Raw genomic sequence first — 26373 nt, 5'->3', positions numbered from 1 at the left:
TCTCTCTCTCTCTCTCTCTCTCTCTCTCTCTCCGTCTCTCTCTGTCTGTCTCTCTCTCTCTCTCTCTCTCTCTCTCTCTCCACCCTCCCTCTCTCTCTCTCTCTCTCTCTCCACCCTCCCTCTCTCGCTCTCTCTCTCTGTGGTCAGTCTCTAGGCTAAGAAGTAGAGAGGAGAAGTAGAGAAATCTGTACTCATATCAGACCTGTGTTCAAATACTATTTTAAACATTTCAGATCCTTTCATTTCTAGATTTCATGACATGAGATTTTTTTTTTTTTTACATCAACATTTTTCAGAGAACCAATTATAGAATCAATTTGACTTTGTTTTTACCAATGTAACTACATAATATTAATAATGTATTTTAATATATAAATAAAGAAATAAAGAATATATATATCTCTATTGATAAACTGGGTAAATCAAGATTTTTTTTATTTATTTTTTACAGCAAAATTTTTCAGAGAACCAATTATAGAATCAATTTGACTTTGTTTTTACCAATGTAACTACATAATATTAATAATGTATTTTAATATATAAATAAAGAAATAAAGAATATATATATCTCTATTGATAAACTGGGTAAATCAAGATGCAGCCTAGGCCTATTCACAATACAGGTGAATGCATATTATTCAATAGGAGTGTGTGCATTGCATTGAGATATTGAGCTTGTTTTGACTGATTTTCATGAAAAACAATCTGTTTCCCGTGGCACTTATTTCGTTGTACTGATTAAACAACAATTTTTATGGAAGTAGTTTATTTTATAAAAGTGCATGCTGTCTCTTTAACCAGTGATGACATCATTCATGAAGCGGAAGAGAGCTGTGGCTTGTCTGGATGTAATCTGAGGGAGATGGATTTAGATAAATAACGTTGTGAATAAAGTTTTTGGTGGCAATCCGATTTTGAAATCACCATATTTTGCGTTATGGTTGGCATACTATCACAAACAAAGTACTGGGGCAGTGAATTGATGTTGCCGACGTAATGTAGTGTTTTGTCTTGACAACGTAGTGGGCAAGCGTACAAAATCAGCAGGGGATCAAATACTTTTTTCCCTCACTGTATATGTTGTGTAGCAGTATCTTTCCATGATAATCAGCCTGATATGGTCTGCATGTTGTGTAGCAGTATCTTTCCATTCTAACAGAAGACAGACATTCTATCAGCAGACAGACATTATTTCAGCAGACAGACTATTTTTCTCTGTACTGTGTTCAGTGTAGCCAGCCTACATCTATGTTTAAACGGTAAAATGCAATATTAACTTCATATTGATGGCACATAAGCCGTTTTCAAAGGGAGTGCATTTTAGGGGCAGTCGCGTTTTTAACATTTTGTCTGTTAAGTATTTTCTCAACTGCGATACCCACTCCAGTCGGCAGATGGCGATATGCGTCTTTCAGGCGATGCTACCAGTGTGACGTATAATCTAGTGGACGGGACGTTTCTTTAACAACAACATCTAGTCAGGCACCTCGGTAGCTTGTTAGGCGACATAGCAGAAACATTCAATCTCTGGACTGTGTTATGAACACAATTATATCGTATCTACTTTTGACTTCATATTTACCTTGTTGTTGTTAGTCAGCTAGCTGTCTTGATAAGATGGCCTAGCACTAGGCTAATGCTAGCTAGCTATTATCGCCGAAACATTGAAGAGCTTTGGACTGTGTCGGTGTGTATTAGACACTGGGAACACAATTATATCGTATCTACTTTTCATTTCATATTTAAGTTGTTGTTAGTCAGCTAGCTGTCTTGATAAGTTGGCCTAGCACTAGGCTAATGCTAGCTAGCTATTATCGCCGACCATGAGCTCACTAAGCTACTCTCCTCCTGCTAAAGAAGAGGAGGTCTGCTGGACGGAGAAAGAAGCTCTAGTGAAAGAGGAGGAGGAGGAGGAGGATGTTACAATACAAAAACAAGTAGAGGGTGAAGCTGTTACCGTGAAAGAAGAAGAGAAAGACGTTACAGTGAAAGAAGAGGAAGACGCGTTCAGAGTGAAAGAGGAGGAGGATGTTACAGTGAAAGAAGAGGAAGACGCGTTCAGAGTGAAAGAGGAGGAGGATGTTACAGTGAAAGAAGAGGAAGACGCGTTCAGAGTGAAAGAGGAGGAGGATGTTACAGTGAAAGAAGAGGAAGACGCGTTCAGAGTGAAAGAGGAGGAGGATGTTACAGTGAAAGAAGAGGTGTTCAGAGTGAAAGAGGAGGATGATGTTACTGAGAAAGAAGAGCGGGAACAGAAAGAGGATGTCGTTTTTAAAGTGAAAGAGGAGGAGATAACTGTCACATTGAAAGAGGAGGAGACAGAAGGCCAGATGAACACCAGTAAGTACTAATCATAATAACGGCCACGAGTTGTTGAACTGATGTACACATACGTGGTTTTAAAGCAGCAATGGTTTTTGTTTGGCATACATTTTAAAGTGAAAAATCAGAGTCTCGTGTAATTCCGTTATAGTGTAATTGCCCAGCTCCTAACTATACTGAACAAAAATATAAATGCAACATGCAACAATTTAAAATATTTTACTGAGTTACAGTTCATAGAAGGAAATCAGTCAATTGAAATAAACTAATCTATGGATTTCATGACTGGGCAGGGGCACAGCAATGGAGCCAGGCCCAGCCAATCAGAGTGAGTTTTTCCCCACGAAAGGGCTTTATTTCAGACAGAAATACTCCTCAGTTTGCTCAGCGTTGAGCCCTGAACTATAATAATAATAACACATTGATTAAATCTGCCTGCTACAGTGGCTGGTATATTCTTTAATCTGCCTGCCACAGAGGCTGGTATATTCTTTAATCTGCCTGCCACAGAGGCTGGTATATTCTTTAATCTGCCTGCCACAGTGGCTGATATATTCTTTAATCTGCCTGCCACAGTGGCTGGTATATTCTTTAATCTGCCTGCCACAGAGGCTGGTATATTCTTTAATCTGCCTGCCACAGTGGCTGATATATTCTTTAATCTGCCTGCCACAGTGGCTGGTATATTCTTTAATCCGCCTGCCACAGAGGCTGGTATATTCTTTAATCTGCCTGCTACAGTGGCTGATATATTATTTAATCTGCCTGCCACAGTTGCTGATATATTCTTTTAAATCTGCCTGCGACAGAGGCTGGTATATTCTTTAATCTGCCTGCCACAGTGGCTGGTATATTCTTTAATCTGCCTGCTACAGTGGCTGGTATATTCTATAATCTGCCTGCCACAGTGGCTGGTATATTCTTTAATCTGCCTGCCACAGTGGCTGGTATATTCTTTAATCTGCCTGCCACAGTGGCTGGTATATTCTTTAATCTTTTTGCTACAGTGGCTGGTATATTCTTTAATCTGCCTGCCACAGTGGCTGGTATATTCTTTAATCTGCCTGCCACAGTGGCTGGTATATTCTTTAATCTTTTTGCTACAGTGGCTGGTATATTCTTTAATATGCCTGCCACAGTGGCTGGTATATTCTTTAATCTGCCTGCCACAGTGGCTGGTATATTCTTTAATATTTTTGCTACAGTGGCTGGTATATTCTTTAATCTGCCTGCCACAGTGGCTGGTATATTCTTTAATCTGCCTGCCACAGTGGCTGGTATATTCTTTAATCTTTCTGCTACAGTGGCTGGTATATTCGTTAATCTACCTGCCACAGTAGCTGGTATGTTCTTTAATCTACCTACCACAGTGGCTGGTATATTATTTAATCTGCCTGCCACAGTGACTGTTATATTCTTTAATCTACCTGCCACAGTGGCTGGTATATTCTTTAATCTACCTGCCACAGTGGCTGGTATATTCTTTAATCTGCCTGCCACAGTGGCTGGTATATTCTTTCATCCGCCTGCCACAGTGTCTGGTATATTCTTTAATCTGCCTGCCACAGTGGCTGGTATATTCTTTCATCTGCCTGCCACAGTGGCTGGTATATTCTTTCATCCGCCTGCCACAGTGTCTGGTATATTCTTTAATCTGCCTGCCACAGTCGCTGGTATATTATTTCATCTGCCTGCTACAGTGGCTGGTATATTATTTAATCTGCCTACCACAGTGGCTGGTATATTTTTTAATCTGCCTGCCACAGTGGCTGATATATTCTTTAATCTGCCTGCCACAGAGGCTGGTATATTCTTTAACCTGCCTGCTACAGTGGCTGGTATATTCTTTAATCTGCCTGCCACAGTGGCTGGTATATTCTTTAATCTGCCTGCCACAGAGGCTGGTATATTCTTTAATCTGCCTGCCACAGTGGCTGGTATATTCTTTAATCTGCCTGCTACAGTGGCTGGTATATTCTTTAATCTGCCTGCCACAGAGGCTGGTATATTCTTTTAAATCTGCCCGCCACAGAGGCTGGTATATTCTTTAATCTGCCCGCCACAGTGGCTGGTATATTCTTTAATCTGCCCGCCACAGTGGCTGGTATATTCTTTAATCTGCCTGCTACAGTGGCTGGTATATTCTTTAATCTGCCTGCCACAGTGGCTGGTATATTCTTTAATCTGCCTGCCACTGTGGCTGTTAAATTCTTTAATCTGCCTGCCACAGTGGCTGGTATATTCTTTAATCTACCTGCCACAGTGGCTGGTATATTCTTTAATCTGCCTGCCACAGTGGCTGGTATATTCTTTAATCTGCCTGTCACAGTGGCTGGTATATTCTTTAATCTGCCTGCCACAGTGGCTGGTATATTCTTTAATCTTTCTGCTACAGTGGCTGGTATATTCTTTAATCTGCCTGCCACAGTGGCAGGTATATTCTTTAATCTGCCTGCCACAGTGGCTGGTATATTCTTTAATCTACCTGCCACAGTGGCTGGTATATTCTTTAATCTGCCTGCCACAGTGGCTGGTATATTCTTTAATCTGCCTGCTACAGTGGCTGGTATATTCTTTAATCTGCCTGCTACAGTGGCTGGGGGACCAAAAACTAACCAAAACAAGACAATTGTCAAAGTTTGTAAAAACATTCACTACATTAGCTAGGTTTCCTTCCGATTTGTGACAGATTTTCATGTGAATATTCTAAAATCTGCATCAAACAATATGCACATTTTCCCAACAGAAATGTATTTCCATCAAACATACTTTTTTGCAAATAAAAAGCTGTGAGTGATGACGTAATGTACATAAAAAGTACATTTGCGGTTCAATTCCCATGTACCGAATGAAAAATACTAGTTAAATGGGTTTCCATTGCATTTTCAACTATAGCAACTATAGCCCACTCTGGTCTTGGTACATGTGCTGAAGCCACCAGTGAGTACACACAGGAGAGAAATCTTATAGCTGTAATCAGCCAACAGCGAGTACACACAGGAGAGAAATCTTATAGCTGTAATCAGCCAACACCGAGTACACACAGGAGAGAAATCTTATAGCTGTAATCAGCCAACAGCAAGTACACACAGGAGAGAAATCTTATAGCTGTAATCAGCCAACAGCGAGTACACACAGGAGAGAAACCTTATAGCTGTAATCAGCCAACAGCGACCACACACAGGAGAGAAACCTTATAGCTGTAATCAGCCAACAGCGACTACACACAGGAGAGAAACCTTATAGCTGTAATCAGCCAACACAGGAGAGAAATCTTATAGCTGTAATCAGCCAACAGCGAGTACACACAGGAGAGAAACCTTCTAGCTGTAATCAACCAACAGCTGGAAGATACAGTGGGGCTGGGCTATCTACATTATGAGATTATTATGGATAAGAGCCATATTATTTGTATTTGTCAAACGGCAGCCAAGCATCGATCATCACGTCACCAGAATAAGACCGTCGATACTTATTGGAAAGGAGCATCAAGCTCATCACCGTGGCACTTTCACCAACCCTGTGAAGTTCATCTGTAGCCTAATAAACTGCATAGGTTCCTCATAGTGGGAGGACCACACAACATATCATCGCTTGACTCCAAGTTTACTTTGATATGATGGTTATTATATAAATATTTGCGCATAAATAAGTAATTTTACAGACACAACAAGATCCCACCTTGTCGAACAAACAAATTAGTGCCTTCAGAAAGTATTCATACGCCTGTCGGCATTTATAAAATTGTACCTGCATTTCCTGTTTCCATCAGCCCAGTCGTGACCTTTTTCATGTGTTCATCTGAATGAAATGGTTGGATGGAAACCTGGTTAGTGACTGTGTGACTTTGTCGTTCACACAGGAGAGAGACGTGACTGTTGTGGATCCTCTGGGGAGCCTCAACAACATCATGATGCTGACGAGGCAGAGAAGAGTCTCTCCACATCAGAACATCTCAAGAAACACCAGCGGAGACCCACAGGGAAGAAATCTCACTGTGGGAAACGTTGCAAATCTTCATCCGAATTTAAAATACACCAGCGAGTACACACAGGAGGGAAATCTTATCGCTGTGATCAATGTGGGAAGTGTTTTAATCATTCAAGTAATCTGAAAACACACCAGCGGACACACACAGGAGAGAAGCTTCACCACTTTTCAGATTGTGGGAAAAGTTTTTCAACATCACAGACTTTGAAGCTGCACCAGAGAGCACACACAGGAGAGAAACCATACAACTGTAATCAATGTGGGAAGAGTTTTGTTACATCTAGCTATCTGACGATACACCAGAGAACACACACAGGAGAGAAACCTTATAGCTGTGATCTGTGTGGGAAGAGATTTGGTCGAGCCGATCAACTGATTGTTCACCAACGAACACATTCAGGAGAGAAACCGTATAGCTGTGATCAATGTGGGAAGAGTTTTGCTCTGCCAAGCAACCTGAAAAAACACGAGCTGACACACAGAGGAGAGAAGCTTCACCACTGTCCAGATTGTGGGAAAAGCTTTTCAACATCACAGACTTTGAAGCTGCACCAGAGAACCCACACTGGAGAGAAGCCTTATCGCTGTGATCAATGTGGGAAAAGCTTCAGTCAAGCCGATCAATTGATTATACACCAGCGAGTACACACAGGAGAGAAACCTTATAGCTGTGATCAGTGTGGGAAGAGTTTTACTCAGTCAAGCAGCCTGAACAGACACCAGAGAACACACACAGGAGAGAAACCTTATAGCTGTGATCAATGTGGGAAAAGCTTTGGTAGAGCTTATTATCTGACTGAACATAAGCAAACACACACAGGAGACAAACCTTACCACTGCTCTGACTGTGGGAAGAACTTTGCTTCCCTAAGAAACCTGACACAACACCAGAGAACACACACAGGAGAGAAGCCTTATAGCTGTGATCAATGTGACAAGAGATACTCTCATTCAAGTTCTCTGATTAAACATCAGAAAATACATGCGGGAGATCCACAGAGTGTGGAATGATCTCCAACACCAGACCTGGGTAGTAGAACACAGAGTGTGGAATGATCTCCATCACCAGACCTGGGTAGTAGAATACAGTGTGGAATTACCTCCAATACCAGACCTGGGTAGCAGAACAATCATCATTGCATATCGTTTTTATATAGCACATGCGTTATATATCCAACATTTAGAAAATGGGAAAAAAGTGTGTTTGTGTTGGAGGTGTTTTTATTCACACTCATGGGTTATTAAATCACTTTTTATCTTTAGTTTTTACCGCATGGAATGGTCTCAAAAATTATGCTCCCTAGTAAAAATGATTGTTATCAATCAATAATGACAAACCTCCTGGCATTGACAACTTAGATGGAAAGCTACTGAGGATGGTAGCTGACTCTATAGCCACATTTTTAATCTGAGCCTAGAGGAAAGTCTTTGTCCTCAGGCCTGGAGGGAAGCCAAAGTCATTCCGCTATCAAGAATGGTAAAGCAGCCTTTACTGGTTCTAACAGCAGACCTATCAGCTTGCTGCCAGCTCTTAGCAAACAGTTGGAAAAGATTGTGTTTGACCAAATACAATGCTATTTCTCTGTAAACAAATTAACAACAAACTTTTAGCATGCTTATATAGAAAGGCACTCAACATGTACTGCACTGTCACAAATGACTAATGATTGGTTGAAAGAAATTGATAATAAGAAGATTGTGGGAGCTGTAGTGTTAGATTGCAGTGCAGCCTTTGAAATTATTGACCATAACCTGCTGTTGAAAAAGCGTATGTGTTATGGCTTTTCAACCTCTGCCATATCGTGGATTCAGAGCTATCTATCTAATAGAACTCAAAGGGTTTTCTTTAATGGAAGTTTCTCTAATGTTAAACATGTAAAGTGTGGTGTACCACAGGGCAGCTCTCTAGGCCCTCTACTCTTTTCTATTTTTACCAATGACCTGCCACTGGCATTAAACAAAGCATGTGTGACCATGTATGCTGATGATTCAACCATATACGCATCAGCAAACACAGCTAATGAAGTCACTGAAACCCTTAACAAAGAGTTGCAGTCCGTTTTGGAATGGGTGGCCACTAATAAACTGGTCCTGAACATCCTTAAAACTAAGAGCATTGTATTTGGTACAAATCATTCCGCAAGTTCTAGACCTCAGCTGAATCTGTTAATGAATGGTGTGGCTGTTGAACAAGTTGAGGAGACTAAATTACTTGGTGTTACCTTTTTAAACTGTCATGGTCAAAACATATGGATTCAATGGTTGTAAATTGTAAAGATGGGGAGAGGTCTGTCCGTAATAAAGAGATGCTCTGCTTTTTTGACATCACATCCAAAAAGCAAGTCCTGCAGGCTCTAGTTTTGTCTTATCTTGATTATTGTCCAGTCGTGGTCAAGTGCTGCAAAGAAAGACCTAGTTAAGCCGTGTCGTGGAAATACTTCTCAAAGATATCTCTCAGACACCGGAGCTTGTGAATTCAGTATAGACTTTATTAAAAAGTAACAAAGCTGAGGTGGTCTATGGAGCAACTGCCGGTCCCAGACTCGGTGATCTCTTTTTATACAGTTATATGTTTTGCATAACACTCATAGCCACTCCTCTTTATGTTAATATCCAACATCCTCTGGCCAATCGCCACTATTACCTCTTTGTCCCATTTACTCTTGTTCACGCCCAGTTCTGCTTTGGTTTCCCCTCCTCCTTTACTGGCACTTATCTTGGGGCGTGAACTATATTGGTGGCGTGATTTTAACAGTTTCTTTTTTTTTAAATAAGGCAAATAAAATACCATAATAAAGTACGTACTTTAGGGCCATTTATAGGATTATATAGTTGATAGAGGAATTTGTTAACGTGACTAAAAGTATTACACCCTGAAAATTATAGGAATGTGATAGAATCATAAAACTACAATAAGTTTAGTTAGAAGAAAAAACGAGGGCTTTGGCTTATTTTCATATCTATGCAGGAAACAGGATGTGAAACTAGACATGTCCCCATCTTAGGTGTCTGTATGAGATGCATATCTGCCCAGCAACGGAGTATATGTTAAAGTACAGGAAGAGACAACTGAGTTGCTGTGCAAGCTTACAGAGAAATGTGACAAATTGCCTAATTATGGGCTAGGAGCTTTTTCATTGGCCCATTTAGGGGCGTAGTAAAGGTGTGAAAACATTGTGCATTGTGTGATTTTCAGAGCGCTCTCGATGACCACTGCAGAATTGGGTCTTTGCTTATTTTTATTTAAACTAAGAGATTTACAACCTCTTGGGAAATATTCAAAGATTTAAGAAGTAGTTGACTTCAACCATTGAGGTGACAAAATTCTCGTGACAATAGTCAACTCCCTTAACCCTCTAAGGGCCATTATAGGATTATATAGTCAACTCCCTTAAACCCTCTAAGGGCCATTATAGGATTATATAGTCAACTCCCTTAACCCTCTAAGGGCCATTATAGGATTATATAGTCAACTCCCTTAACCCTCTAAGGGCCATTATAGGATTATATAGTCAACTCCCTTAAACCCTCTAAGGGCCATTATAGGATTATATAGTCAACTCCCTTAAACCCTCTAAGGGCCATTATAGGATTATATAGTCAACTCCCTTAACCCTCTAAGGGCCATTATAGGATTATATAGTCAACTCCCTTAACCCTCTAAGGGCCATTATAGGATTATATAGTCAACTCCCTTAACCCTCTAAGGGCCATTATAGGATTATATAGTCAACTCCCTTAAACCCTCTAAGGGCCATTATAGGATTATATAGTCAACTCCCTTAACCCTCTAAGGGCCATTATAGGATTATATAGTCAACTCCCTTAACCCTCTAAGGGCCATTATAGGATTATATAGTCAACTCCCTTAACCCTCTAAGGGCCATTATAGGATTATATAGTCAACTCCCTTAAACCTCTAAGGGCCATTATAGGATTATATAGTCAACTCCCTTAAACCCTCTAAGGGCCATTATAGGATTATATAGTCAACTCCCTTAACCCTCTAAGGGCCATTATAGGATTATATAGTCAACTCCCTTAACCCTCTAAGGGCCATTATAGGATTATATAGTCAACTCCCTTAACCCTCTAAGGGCCATTATAGGATTATATAGTCAACTCCCTTAACCCCTCTAAGGGCCATTATAGGATTATATAGTCAACTCCCTTAACCCTCTAAGGTCCATTATAGGATTATATAGTCAACTCCCTTAACCCTCTAAGGGCCATTATAGGATTATATAGTCAACTCCCTTAACCCCTCTAAGGGCCATTATAGGATTATATAGTCAACTCCCTTAACCCCTCTAAGGGCCATTATAGGATTATATAGTCAACTCCCTTAACCCCTCTAAGGGCCATTATAGGATTATATAGTCAACTCCCTTAACCCCTCTAAGGGCCATTATAGGATTATATAGTCAACTCCCTTAACCCTCTAAGGGCCATTATAGGATTATATAGTCAACTCCCTTAACCCCTCTAAGGGCCATTATAGGATTATATAGTCAACTCCCTTAACCCCTCTAAGGGCCATTATAGGATTATATAGTCAACTCCCTTAACCCTCTAAGGGCCATTATAGGATTATATAGTCAACTCCCTTAACCCTCTAAGGGCCATTATAGGATTATATAGTCAACTCCCTTAACCCTCTAAGGGCCATTATAGGATTATATAGTCAACTCCCTTAACCCCTCTAAGGGCCATTATAGGATTATATAGTCAACTCCCTTAACCCCTCTAAGGGCCATTATAGGATTATATAGTCAACTCCCTTAACCCTCTAAGGGCCATTATAGGATTATATAGTCAACTCCCTTAACCCTCTAAGGGCCATTATAGGATTATATAGTCAACTCTTATTACTATATAATCCTATAATGGCCCCTTGCTTTGAGAGACTTGTCAAGGATCATATCACCTCTACCTTACCTGTCACCCATGACCCACTTCAATTTGCTTACCGCCCCAATAGATCCACAGACGATGTAATCGCCATCACACTGCCCTATCCCATCTGGACAAGAGGAATACCAATGTAAGAATGCTGTTCATTGACTATAACTCAGCATTCAACACCATAGTACCCTCCAAGCTCATCATTAAGCTCGAAGCCCTGGGTCTGAACCCCGCTCTGTGCAACTGGGTCCTGGATTTCCTGACGGGCCGCCCCCAGGTGGTGAAGGTAGGAAACAACATCTCCACTTCGCTGATCCTCAACACAGGGGCCCCACAAGGGTGCGTGCTCTGCCCCCTCCTGTACTCCCTGTTCACCCATGACTGCGTGGCCAAGCACGCCTCCAACTCAATCATCAAGTTTGCAGACGACACAACAGTAGTAGGCTTGATTACCAACAATGACGAGACTGCCTACAGGGAGGAGGTGAGGGGTCTGGGAGTGTGGTGCCAGGAAAATAACCTCTCACTCAACGTCAACAAAACAAAGGAGATGATCGTCAACGTAATTGTCTGCGTCACTTCCAATCCCCCATGTTTTATATATATATATATATATATATATACTGCTCAAAAAAATAAAGGGAACACTTAAACAACACAATGTAACTCCAAGTCAATCACACTTCTGTGAAATCAAACTGTCCACTTAGGAAGCAACACTGATTGACAATAAATGTCACATGCTGTTGTGCAAATGGAATAGACAACAGGTGGAAATTATAGGCAATTAGCAAGACACCCCCAATAAAGGACTGGTTTTGCAGGTGGTGACACTTCTCAGTTCCTATGCTTCCTGGCTGATGTTTTGGTCACTTTTGAATGCTGGACACAGTCAATTTTAAACTAAATATATTTTGTTAGTTTTTTTTATCCTGAACTTCTTCTACTCTCAACCTCTCCGATCATTTTCATGATGTCCATCCGGTTTGCTTCTATATGCCATATCTTTCTAACTGTGCTCTTTCACAAAAGCTTCCAACCTATATACAGTGGGGAAAAAAAGTATTTAGTCAGCCACCAATTGTGCAAGTTCTCCCACTTAAAAAGATGAGAGAGGCCTGTAATTTTCATCATAGGTACACGTCAACTATGACAGACAAATTGAGGGAAAAAAATCCAGAAAATCACATTGTAGGATTTTTAATGAATTTATTTGCAAATTATGGTGGAAAATAAGTATTTGGTCACCTACAAACAAGCAAGATTTCTGGCTCTCACAGACTTCTTCTTTAAGAGGCTCCTCTGTCCTCCACTCGTTACCTGTATCAGTCGATGAGTCGCGTTTTCTTCTCGTTTATCTTCCGCCATGTTTGGGTGTAATATTTCTCTATATATTTCTCTAGCCTTATAATTTGTTTTGTGCTATTATCCAGATTGAATTTTATTAACTGCGAATATATGAAGTGCTAATATTTAGTCTAACTTACTGATATTGAATATTATTATTTTTATCTTGAGGTGGTTTGTACCGCTGTCTATTCAATACGCCATCTTGTCTAGCGCACGCAGTTGTTGTCTTAGCCCTATCGAATAACAACTGTGATTGCGTTATGCCTCTCTCCCATGTCAATATGCCTTGCTTATTGCTGTTTCGGTTATTTCTTATTGTACTATTTCACTGTAGAGCCCCCAGTCCCGCTCAACCTGCCTTGGATAGCTCCTTTGTCCCACCCCCCATACACGCGGAGACCGGCTCAATTGGTGCCTCCAGTGATGCTATCTCTTTCATCTTTACCCAAAGCTTAGGTTAACCTACACTGTACTCATATCCTTCCATATCCTTGTCTGTACATAATGCCCTGAATCTATTCTACAACGCCTGGAAATCTGTCCCGTTTATTCTCTGTACCCAACGCACTAGAAGACCAGTACTTAAAGCCTTTAGCCGTATCCTTATTCTACTCCTCCTCTGTTCCTCTGGTGATGTAGAGGTTAACCCAGGCCCTGTAGCCCCCAGTATCACTCCTACTCCCCAGGCGTTATCATTTGTTGACTTCTGTAACCGTAAAAGCCTTGGTTTCTTGCACGTTAACATCCGAAGCCTCCTCCCTAAGTTTCAGTTATTCACTGCGTTAGCACACTCCGCCAACCCTGATGTTCTAGCAGTGTCTGAATCCTGGCTAGGAAGGCCACCAAAAATTCAGAAATGTCCATCCACAACTACAACATTTTCAGTCTCGATAGAACTGCCAAAGGGGGTGGGGTTGCAATCTACTGTAGAGATAGCCTGCAGAGCTCTATCATACTATCCAGGTCTGTGCCCAAACAGTTTGAGCTTCTACTTCTAAAAATCTACCTTTCCAGAAATAAGTCTCTCACTGTTGCCGCTTGCTACAGACCCCCCTCAGCCCCGAGCTGTGCCCTGAACACCATATGTGAATTGATTGCCCCCCATCTATCCTCAGAGTTCGGACTGCTTGGTGACCTAAACTGGGATGTGCTTAACACCCTGGCCAACCTACAATCTAAACTAGATGCCCTCAATCTCACACAAATTATCAACGAACCTACCAGGTACAACCCTAAATCTGTAAACATGGGCACCCTCATAGATATCATCCTGACAAATTTACCCTCTAAATACACCTCCGCTGTCTTCAACCAGGATCTCAGCGATCACTGCCTTATTGCCTGTGTCCGTAATGGGTCCGCGGTCAAACGACCACCCCTCATCACTGTCAAACGCTCCCTAAAACACTTTAGCGAGCAGGCCTTTCTAATTGACCTGGCCCGGGTATCCTGGATGGATATTGACCTCATTCCGTTAGTAGAGGATGCCTGGTTGTTCTTTAAAAGTGCTTTCCTCTCAATCTTAAATAAGCATGCCCCATTCAAAAAATTCAGAACTAAGAACAAATATTGCCGCTGGTTCTCCTCAGACTTGACTGCCCTTGACCAGCACAAAAACATTCTGTGGCGTACTGCATTAGCATCGAACAGCCCCCGCGATATGCAGCTTTTCAGGGAAGTCAGGAACCAATATACACAATCAGTTAGAAAAGCAAAGGCTAGCTTTTTCAAACAGAAACTTGCATCCTGTAGCACCGGACGGGACCTCAGTGTCCCAAAAGGTTTTGGGACACTGTAAAGTCCATGGAAAATAAGAGCACCTCCTCCCAACTGCCCACTGCACTGAGGCTAGAAAACACCATCACCACCGATAAATCTACAATAAACAAGAATTTCAACAAGCATTTTGTTACGGCTGGCCATGCTTTCCACCTGGCTACCACTACCCCGGCCACCAGCTCTGCACCCTCCGCTGGCCATGCTTTCCACCTGGCTACCACTACCCCGGCCACCAGCTCTGCACACTCCGCTGCAACTTGCTCATGCCCCCCCCGGTTCTCCTTCACACAAATTCAGACAGCTGATGTTCTGAAAGAGCTGAAAAATCTGGACCCCTACAAATCAGCTGGGCTAGACAATCTGGACCCTTTCTTTCTAAAATAGCCGCCGAAATTGTCGCAACCCCTATTACTAGCCTGTTCAACCTCTCTTTCGTAACGTCTGAGATTCCCAGAGATTTGAAAGCTGCCGCGGTCATCCCCCTCTTCAAAGGGGGTGACACTCTAGATTGAAACTGTTACAGACCTATATCCATCCTGCCCTGCCTTTCGAAAGTATTTGAAAGCCAAGTTAACAAACAGATCACCGACCATTTCGAATCCCACCGTACCTTCTCCGCTATGCAATCCGAATTCCGATCTGGTCATGGGTGCACCTCAGCCACGCTCAAGGTCCTAAACAATATTATAAAAGCGATCGATAAAAGACAGTACTGCGCAGCCGTCTTCGTCGACCTGGCCAAGGCTTTCGACTCTGTCAACCACCGCATTCTTATTGGCAGACTAAATAGCCTTGGTTTCTCTAATGACTGCCTCGCCTGGTTCACCAACTACCTCTCAGATAGAGTTCAACGTGTCAAATCGGAGGGCCTGTTGTCTGGACCTCTGGCCGTCTCTATGGGGGTGCTACAGGGTTCAATTCTCGGGCCGACTCTATTCTCTGTGTATATCAATGATGTCGCTCTTGCTGCTGGTGACGCTCGGATCCACCTCTATGCGGAGGACACAATTTTGTATACATCTGGCCCTTCATTGGACACTGTGTTAACAAACCTCCAAACGAGCTTCAACGCCATACAACACTCCTTCCGTAGCCTCCAACTGCTCTTAAACACTAGTAAAACTAAAAGCATGCTCTTCAAGCGAACGCTGCTTGCACCCGCCCACCCGACTAGAATCACTACTCTCGGCGGGTCTGACCTAGAGTATGTGGACAACTACAAATACCTAGGTGTCTGGTTAGACTGTAAACTCTCCTTCCAGACTCGCATTAAGCATCTCCAATCAAAAGTTAGATCTAGAATCGGCTTCCTATTTCGCAACAAAGCCTCCTTCACTCATGCTGCCAAACATGCCCTCGTAAAACTGACTATCCTACCGATCCTTGACTTCGGCGATGTCATTTACAAAATAGCCTCCTACACTCTACTCAGCAAATTGGATGTAGTCTATCACAGTGCCATCCGTTTTGTCACCAAAGCCCCATATACTACCCACCATTGTGACCTGTACGCTCTTGTTGGCTGGCCCTCACTACATATTCGTCACCAAACCCACTGGCTCCAGGCCATCTATAAATCACTGCTAGGCAAATCCCCGTCTTACCTTAGCTCACTGGTCACCATAGCAACACCCACCCGTAGTATGCTCTCCAGCAGGTATATCTCACTGGTCATCCCCAAAGCCAACACCTCCTTTGGCCGCCATTCCTTCCAGTTCTCTGCTGCCAATGACTGGAACGAACTGCAAAAATCTCTGAAGCTGGAGACTCTTATCTCCCTCACTAACTAAGCATCAGTTGTCAGAGCAGCTTACCGATCACTGCACCTGTACACAGCCCATCTGAAATTAGCCCACCCAACTACCTCATCCCCATATTGATATTTATTTTGCTAATTTGCACCCAGTATCTCTATTTGCACATCATCTTTTGCACATCTATCATTCCAGTGTTAATACGAAATTGTAACTATTTTTGCACTATAGCCTATTTATTGCCTTACCTCCATAACTTACTACATTCGCACACACTGTATATATATTTTCTGTTGTATTTTTGACTATATGTTTTGTTTACCCCATATGTAACTCTGTGTTGTTGTTTTTATCGCACTGCTTTGCTTTATCTTGGCCAGGTCGCAGTTGTAAATGAGAACTTGTTCTCAAATGGCTTACCTGGTTAAATAAAGGTGAAATAAAAATGTTAAAATAAAAATACAATGCTTTCAGTTTTTTGTGCATTGTGGGTAGTTTAGAAGATCCAGGAAATAAGTTAATACATACGTAATAACAGAGTAGGCGTTCCATATTGGATGTATGAAAAGTAAATGCTCTCTCTTTCCCAGTGGGAGAATCTGTAACAAACAGAATGGACTACGTTTAATAGACTTTACCCTTTGCCAAAGTTTCTAAAAATGGCGTTGTTTAGAAGGAGTGCAAGGACGAATTGAGTTATTGCACATGGGGCAATCTTCACAAAGTAGGCGTTCCCTAAAGGAAATATGCAAATAGATTCTAGAACGGGCCAATAGGACCTCTCTTGCTCCTGCTTGGCTCTGCCCACCTCCTTGCTTGTTCTGCCCACTATGATTAATTTGCTCCCATTGGAAACGACAGGCTCTGGTCGATCTTGGGTTAGTTATAAAAGTCTTTGGCCACACAGTCTGAGAAGAGCATGAGGTGTGGCTGAGATTAGTCCGTTTGAGCTAGCATATGAACTCGGTAGCACAGAGTAGATCCCCCATATGACGTTGAGAAATAGTGCACTATGGGTAGTTTAGAAGATATCCGGAAATAAGTTAATAAATACGTAATAACGCAAAAACATAACTGTTTGTTCTTATAGCTAACCAGATCGTGACTACAACTAAGTTCCTAAGTCTTTAACCACACTGTGTTGTTACATTGGTGAGTAAAAACTCATGCTTCCTACCCTTTAACTTTTTGTCTGAAAATAAAATCTACATTTTACTCAACTTCGTTACCCACTCCAGTCAGCAGATGGCGATGTGGGACTTTAAGGCTATGCTGCTAGTGTGACGTATAATCTAGTGGACGGGACGCTTCTTTCAACAGCAGCAACAGTTAGTCAGACACCTCGGTAGCTTGCTAGACAAAATAGCCCAACCAATAAAGCTCTTTAGACGCTTTCGTGTATATTAGCCACTGTGTTTTAAACCCACTTCTGTCGTCTAGTTAGTTATCCCATTTAATTTCATATTTACGATGTTGTTGTTATTGGTCAGCTAGCTGGCTGGTTAAGTTAGCACTAGCCTAGCTAGCTAACATCCCCGACCATGAGCTCACTAAGCTACTCTCCTCCTGCTAAAGAAGAGGAGGTCTGCTGGACGGAGAAAGAAGCTCTAGTGAAAGAGGAGGAGGAAGAGGAGGATGATACAATACAAAAACAAGTAGAGGGTGAAGCTGTTACCGTGAAAGAAGAAGAGAAAGACGTTACAGTGAAAGAAGAGGAGGAAGAGGAGGATGTTACAATACAAAAACAAGTAGAGGGTGAAGCTGTTACCGTGAAAGAAGAAGAGAAAGACGTTACAGTGAAAGAAGAGGAAGACGCGTTCAGAGTGAAAGAGGAAGAGGATGTTACAGTGAAAGAAGAGGAAGACGCGTTCAGAGTGAAAGAGGAGGAGGATGTTACAGTGAAAGAAGAGGAAGACGCGTTCAGAGTGAAAGAGGAGGAGGATGTTACAGTGAAAGAAGAGGAGGCTCCCGTGTTTGGAGTGAAAGAGGAGGAGGAGGAGATGACTATCACATCGAAAAAGGAGGAGGGAGAAGAGGAGGAAACTGGATATCTGGTTCCGGTTTCCCAAAGGCACCTTAAGGCATCCAATGGTTCTAATGATGAACTAAGCAGTAAGATGGTTTTGAGAAACCGGGCCCTGATTAACACTAGTAAGTACTGTCTTAAAAACAGAGGCACAACCTCTGCAGTTGTTGAACTGATGTGTGGTGTTAAAGGGGGAATCTGCAGTTGCTACATCCATATTTGGACTTTTATATTATTTATATATAGCCATTGATTCTTGAAGAATATAACACATGCCTCATGAGCTTAGTTCAACTGTCTTACCCCATCAGGAACTAAAGTAAGATTTTTTTACTCCAATGTTTAGAAACAATGTAAATGTAAACCAACACTGTATAGCCTCAACATGGTTAAAACTATAATGTTGATGTCATGGATGGTCAGTCCTTCCATCCATAGGTCTGTCTATGAATGTGAGAGTAGTTACATTTCTCCAGCCCCATCATCATCTTATTACCAAAACAGTGGTGGAATGACAGCTTTGTTATTGTTTGAACTGCAGATTGGTTGATTGATTGATGTGGCTTTTTTAAAAGGACAACCTAGGATTTAAACAGAAACAAAATGGCTGCTCTTAGACTTGGTTTGGTAAACAGCTGAGGGATGGGGGCTGGAGAAATGTAACCACTCTCAAATTCATAGAGAAAGCTATTGTAGCAACCTTAACCCAAAACCTAGCGACCTCATCAAGAAGTTCAGACATCTTGGTATAACAGTTATAAGGTGTTGGCTTGACAGTCTCTGGACCCAGGTTTGAGTCCAGCTCAGGGCTACCCCTGGAATTCACTACACTATGAATACAAGGACTGGCCGTCCATAAGGTCAAAATCACAGTTTTAACCAAATTGAGACTTAACAGTGTTTGTTTACAAACAGTGGCGTTATATGAGCTCATGTTTTGGTTTCTGATGGGGTAAGACAGTTGAAACATTTGAGGCATTTAAAAGTTATATTCTTCAGGAATCAATGACTATCCAGTTTATGGGTCTTTCTATATCTGCCAGTGAGGCTTTCCTGTGGGGGTCAAATTGTTGGAGCTGTTGATAAGTCATTGTATAATATTCTGCAAATGTATTTAAAAAATTTTTAGGGCTGACCCTAGTCGACTGGTCGATTGTTTGGTTGATAGGCTGTTTTGTCGACAGAGATTTTTTTAGACTGAGATTTTTTTAGTCGAGCAGTCGCAAATACACTATATATACAAAAGTATGTGGACACCCCTTCAAATTAGTCGATTCAGCTGTTTCAGCCACAACCGTTGCTGACAGGTGTATAAAATCGAGCACACAGCCATGCAATTTCCATAGACAAACGTTGGCAGTAGAATGGCTTTACTGAAGCGCTCAGTGACTTTAAACGTAGCACCGTCATAGGATGCCACCTTTCCAACAAGTCAGTTCGTCAAATTTCTGCCCTGCCAGAGCTGCCCCGGTCAACTGTAAGTGCTGTTATTGTGAAGTGGAAATGTCTAGGAGCAACAACGGCTGAACTGCGAAGTGGTAGGCCACACAAGCTCACAGAACGGGCCCGCCGAGTGCTGAAGCGCGTTCCAAACTGCCTCTGGAAGCAACGTCAGCAGAATAACTGTTAGTCGGGAGCTTCATGAAATGGGTTTCCATGTCCGAGCAGCCGCACACAAGGCCCAGATCACCATGCGCAATGCCAAGTGTCGGCTGGAGTGGTATAAAGCTCGCTGCCATTGGACTCTGGAGCGGTAGAAAGGCGTTCTCTTGAGTGATCATTCCGACGGACGAATCTGGGTTTAGCGGACGCCCGGAGAACACTACTTGCCCCAATGCATAGTGCCAACTGTAATGTTTGGTGGAGGAGGAATAATGGCCTGGGGCTGTTATTCATGGTTCGGTCCCCTTAGTTCCAGTGAAGGGAAATCTTAACGCTACAGCATACAGTGACATTCTAGACGATTCTGTGCTTCCAACTTTGTGGCAACAGCTTGGGGAAGGCCCTTTCCTGTTTCAGCATGACAATGCCCCTGTGCGTAAAGCAAAGTCCAAACAGAAATGGTTTGTCGAGATCGGTGTGGAAGAACTTGACTTGCCTGCACAGAGCCCTGACCTCAACCCCATCGAACACCTTTGGGATGAATTGGAAGGCCGACTGCGAGTCAGGCCTAATCGCCCAACGTCAGTGCCCGACCTCACTAAAGCTCTTGTGGCTGAATGGAAGCAAGTCCCCGCAGCAATGTTCCAACATCTAGTGGAAAGCCATCCTAGAAGAGTGGAGGCTGTTATAGCAGCAAAGGGGGGACCAACTCCATATTAATGCCTCTGCTTGAAACATGTAGGTATTACAGACGCGGTCAGGGAGACGTTTTAAAATGTCAGTGAAGACTCTTGCCAGCTGGTCAGTGCATGCTCTGAGTACGCGTCCTGGTAATCTGTCTGTGAAGATTAACCTGTTTAACCCCTTGGAGTCAATTGATGCAAATTTGCTTCAATCTAAGTAATTGAAGTAATCCATAGTACGACCATCTTAAAACAATTCCATATGTCAGTTTACACCCCCTCCCCCAACGGCTTAGATTTACAGGGGTTAAAGGTCATACTCACATCGGCTAAGGAGAGAGTGATCATACAGTCGTCCGGAACAGCTGGTGCACAAGACTTTGTGGAGGCCACGGAGATGGCACAGTCCATCGCTCTAAGACATGTGATACATAAACTGTATATGGTTATATTATGTACAAAAAAATGATGCAACACTAATAAATCTAATATTATTTTATAACAAATGTACTTTCTCCCGCTTTGCATACTGTCGCTGTCCGCGGTTCTGAATGTAATTATATGCACAAGCACAAAACACCACATCTGTAATTTTAGTCCCGTCTGAATATGCCATGGCAGTCATTTTTACATGGCAGGAGAGTAACAATTCAAGCCAGAATAACCTACTGTTTTTTGGCGAACTCCAAGGTCCTCTGGTAATACTAGTCCAGTGGGAATCGACATCCCTGTGTTTTGAGAGAAATTAGTTTGACAGGTGTTGCTCACGGTTTGATCAAGAAAACAATAACTGATTTGATCAATTTAACGAAGTGCTGCTCATAGCCTACATATAAAGTGCCTGCAAGTATCAACTTTCACAGTGGATGATTTTGTTCATATGTTTTGTGTGTATTTATATTTCTAGCCTACAATCATCGATGTTACTACTAATGTGAAAACAAGACAAGATATTACTATTATTACTCACTTGACTGTCTTAAGACAATTGTCAAATAATTTAACAGATGTCAATTGTTGTACAGCTTCATGGGTACACTCTGGTCATCACCTTTTACCTCAAATAAACAGTATTTCTGCTGTTGTGGCCCTTTAACCATCTGTCTGACTTTGTCGTTCACACAGAAGAGAGACGTGACTATCGTGGATCCTCTGGGGAGCCTCAACAACATCATGAAGCTGAGGAGGCAGAGAAGAGTCCCTCCGGATCAGAACACCTCAAGAAACACCAGCGGAAACCCACAGGGAAGAAATCTCACTGCTGCTCTGACTGTGGGAAGATATTCAACTCTTCAGCAGACCTTAAAATACATTTTAGAATCCATACAGGAGAGAAACCCTATAGCTGTAATCAATGTGGGAAGAGTTTTACTACATCTAGCCATCTGACTAGTCACCAGAGAACACACACAGGAGAGAAACCTTACCACTGCTCTGACTGTGGAAAGAGTTTTGTTTCCTCCCAATATTTAAAATCACACCAGAGAACACACACAGGAGAGAAACCTTATAGCTGTGATCAATGTGGGAAGAGTTTTAGTGATTCAAGCAACCTGATGGTACATTTGAGAACACACACTGGAGAGAAATCTTATAGCTGTGATCAATGTGGGAAGAGTTTTAGTCGATCAAGCAACCTGATGGTACATTTGAGAACACACACTGGAGAGAAACCTTATAGCTGTGATCAATGTGGGAAGAGTTTTAGTCGATCAAGCATCCTGATGGTACATTTGAGAACGCACACTGGAGAGAAACCTTATAGCTGTGATCAATGTGGCAAGAGATACGCTGGTAAAAGAACTCTGATTAAACATCAGAAAGTACATACATGAAGGAGTTGTTTCATGATATCAATTAAATAATGTCACAATGTTTTAACATTGTCGTATGAGTATTGTAATGAATTTCACAATGTAGAACCATTTACATTTTAAATATTTTTGTCATTTAGCAGACGCTCTTATCCAGAGCAACTTACAGTTAGTAAGTGCATACATTATTTTTTTCTTTTTCATACTGCCCCCCCGTGGGAATCGAACCCACAACCCTGGCGTTTCAAACGCCATGCTCTACCAACTGAGCTACATCCCTGCTGGCTATTCCCTCCCCTACCCTGGACGATGCTGGGCCAATTGTGCGCCGCCCCAACCGTTTTCCCCCTGTTCTATTGATTTCAGCGTGATATGGATATTAGCCTCATCATGGGGAAAATCCAGGCTCTGAAATGAGTTGTGTTACACTTACCACGTTGGCGACCCACTTGAATCAAAATGCAACACTTCTAAATGTAGCTAGCTGTTTTCTACAAATTGTCCTCCAACCAGTGATGTTAATAAGGTGGTTGAAAAGAAGACTAAGCTCGAGGTCCAATCTACGTTTTGGTTTTTGTTGAAAGTTAAAGTTAAAAATATGTATTTTTTAGGTCGTTGTTTCAACGACTTAAAAACAACTTCATTTCAACGTACTTGCAGCCTATAAACATGGACGCAGGATAACACATGCGTCTATGAACTGTTTTATTAACTATCTTACATCACTCCAGTATTTCTTTACAACATTCAAGTGCTAATTGTCTTTATTCCACTACTGAAGAAGCATGACTCAAATCACCTACTCATATTTCAAACATCCAGCCTGCCAAAATATACATTTTTAATTATTCCATGCCTCCCTATTGGAAATGAATTATTGCCAATACATATTAACAAAGGGGTGTACATTCGGTTTTGATATTTCATAATATTTCCATTTTATGTAACAGTTAGTAATCATAATAATTTATGTGATTAACAGATTTTTTGTTGTTGTACAATTATATTGTTTACAAACAGTGTAGTAAAACCTGCTTATATTTTGGGCTGGATATTACATCATATTCTTACTGTTTTAATCAATGTTATTTCCTTAGATGCTCTTTAGTCTTTCAGCTTTTATTGATATTCTTTAGTTTTTTATCCACTGTTTGTTGTCTAGTAAATATTTCCGTTTTTATTTTCATAGTTTTTATTCATTTTTTCCTGTGTATTGCGTTGCATTTCATGTCTGAAATGTGCTATATAAATAAACTATACTGAACAAAAATATAAAAGCAACAACGTAAAGTGTTGGTCCCATCTTTCATGAGCTGAAATAAAAGATTCCAGACATTTTCCATACTCACAAAAAGCTTATTTCTCTCAAATGTTGTTCACACCCCTGTTAGTGAGCATTTCTCCTCCTTTGCCATAATAATCCATCCACTTCACAGCTGTGGCATATCAAGAAGCTGATTAAACAGCATGATCATTACACAGGTGCACCTTGTGCTAGGCACAATAAAAGGCCACTTTAAAATATGCAGTTTTATCACACAATGCAATGCCACAGATGACCAGAGTTTTGAAGAAGCATGCAATTGGCGTGCTGACTGCAGGAATGTCCACCAGAGTTGTTGCCAGAGAATTGAATGTTAATTTCTCTACCATAAGCCGCCTCCAACGTTGTTTTAGAGAATTTGGCCGTACGTCCAACCGGCCTCACAACTGCAGAGCACGTGTATGGCGTCGTGTGGGTGAGTGGTTTGCTAATGTCAACAGAATGCCCCATGGTGGGGTTATGGTATGAGCAGGCTTAAGCTACGGACACAATTGCATTTTACCGATGGCAATTTAAATGCCAAAGATACCGTGACGAGATCCTGACGGCAATTTTGAGGCCCATTTTTTTTTGCGCCGCCTCATGGGTCTCACAGTCACAGTAGTCTGTGACACTGCCTGGGATCGAACCCGGGTCTGTTATGACGCCTCATGGGTCTCACAGTCACGGCAGGCTGTGACACCGCCTGGGATCGAACCCGGGTCTGTAGTGACGCCTCATGGGTCTCACAGTCACGGCAGTCTGTGACACCGCCTGGGATCGAACCCGGGTCTGTAGTGACGCCTCATGGGTCTCACAGTCACGGCAGGCTGTGACACCGCCTGGGATCGAACCCGGGTCTGTAGTGACGCCTCATGGGTCTCACAGTCACGGCAGGCTGTGACACCGCCTGGGATCGAACCCGGGTCTGTAGTGATGCCTCATGGGTCTCACAGTCACAGCAGGCTGTGACACCGCCTGGGATCGTACACGGGTCTTTAGTGACGCCTCAAGCACTGCGACACAGTGCCTTAGACAGCTACACCACTTGGGAGGCCTGGGTAGGTTAATTTCTAAATCTACAGTCCAGAATTCTCATCAGTAACTAACTTTTGGATTACTGACACTCAGTAACGTAATCTGATTACTTTCAGTTACTTTACACTGCTAACCCTAATGCCTAACCCTAACATGAAATAACCCTAACCTTAACCACACTGCTAACCCTAATGCCTAACCCTAGCATGAAATAACCCTAACCTTAACCACACTGCTAACCCTAATGCCTAACCCTAACATGAAATAACCCTAACCTTAACCACACTGCTAACCCTAACATGAAATAACCCTAACCTTAACCACACTGCTAACCCTAATGCCTAACCCTAACATGAAATAACCCTAACCTTAACCACACCGCTAACCCTAATGCCTAACCCTAACATTAAATAACCCTAACCTTACATTTGTGTTTTCATGAAAATTGACAGTGTCGTGTATGAAGATTATGACTATTCTAGAGGAACAAAGAGAGGATGGGTATCTTAGTTCAAAAATAGCCATTTGTGGGGTGACGCCCCAGGGGACACAGGTGATTGGACAGCAGAGGGAGCCACCCATATTTTTACATTGTTTATAAGTATATGCTGGAGGCAGGGGGTGTTAGAAGCATTCAGATTATTTTGGGACACTGCTTCTCCAGACACGATGGGTCTGTAAACTTATGCTGTAAACTTGTGATATGAATAAAACTTCTAATCAAAGTGCAGCCTAAGCGGACTCTTTTTTTTGACAGCAATAATCACCAGAATTCGACGCGACACGACACAATGGGGGCTCGTCTGGGATACTGACTGCATCGTTCTTGGTTCCCTTCCTGAGCCGCTCAAGCCGGCTCTAAGGTGAGATTTCTCACACAATTTGGGAATTAGTTGTTTCGCTGGCTCATTGAGGGGAATTGGATAGTATGTACCATGAAAATTACTTAGGTTTGTGCTGATGCGGTGTTATTGCTGTCGACTAAGGGTCTGTAATAATTATTCTAAAATTTGGTTGCATTGGTAAACGGCGCAAATAATAGGAAGTCTAGAACAATTGATTGGTAGTGAATAAAGGCAGATGTATGTATACATTAGGGCAGTGCACCGTGTAAGACCCCAGGGGGGCCATTCAGAATGGGCCGAAAATCCTCTTGCGCGTTAGATGGGCATTTGGTGTGTTCTAAAAAACTCGGGTTGATGGAATTTATCTGATTGTGATTATTGCTCATCTTTCATCTGACGGGGTGTCTGCTTGGGGTAATCTCTCAGTAGATGGTCATTGAACTCACGGCATCACAAACGGTAGAGAAGACAAAAGAAAGGGCAATGCAGGGTACCTGTTGCGTGTTGCAAGCCACAGGTTAGCTAAAGGCTAATGCTAAATGCTAGTTGTGTTTCATGCCACATTGTACATAATGGCTAATGCTAATTGTGTTGCGTGCTACTTGCTAACGGGTGTCCTTAGGGGGCCATTGCGATGGAATAAAGCCTCTTAAATTATGTTTGTGTGTGTAGAATTCAGAGTTCTATGCAAGTGTGAGCTCTGTTAAGTGTTATTGTTTGATTATAAGGGGTCAAATAGAGAAGCTGTAGCGGAAGGCTAGCGTTCTATTGTCTGGGAATCGTATTTAATTTCGCGTTTAATTTTGCGACACTACATTACAAAACGTGGGAGTTTATGGCACGAGATTATGACACGTTGGTTTACGGTACTAAACTACAACACGTTGTTTACTAAAACTACAAAAAGGGGGATTGTGGGTAAAGTGTCATATTTCTGTTGGGCTGGACTGCAGGGGGAGACA

General features: G+C 42.1%; 1 protein-coding gene across 1 annotated transcript; it reads left to right on the top strand.

Annotated features, from left to right (window-relative positions):
• Positions 1–1402: 1402 nt before the first annotated feature.
• On the top strand, positions 1403–26161 carry LOC311122297 (uncharacterized protein; the record flags this gene model as incomplete). The annotated part of the gene is made up of 5 exons (XM_084196681.1): positions 1403–1427; positions 1966–2340; positions 6185–6319; positions 25324–25429; positions 26140–26161. 5 exons carry the CDS (start codon positions 1403–1405, stop codon positions 26159–26161), a joined length of 663 nt encoding a protein of 220 aa, XP_084052807.1.
• Positions 26162–26373: the final 212 nt, after the last annotated feature.

This window comes from Coregonus lavaretus (assembly GCF_964263955.1).
Source record: "Coregonus lavaretus genome assembly, contig: HAP1_SCAFFOLD_536, whole genome shotgun sequence".
NCBI classification, from domain to species: Eukaryota; Metazoa; Chordata; class Actinopteri; order Salmoniformes; family Salmonidae; genus Coregonus; species Coregonus lavaretus.
Note: the sequence above shows the minus strand (reverse complement) of the source record. Positions and strands in the feature narration are given on the sequence as shown.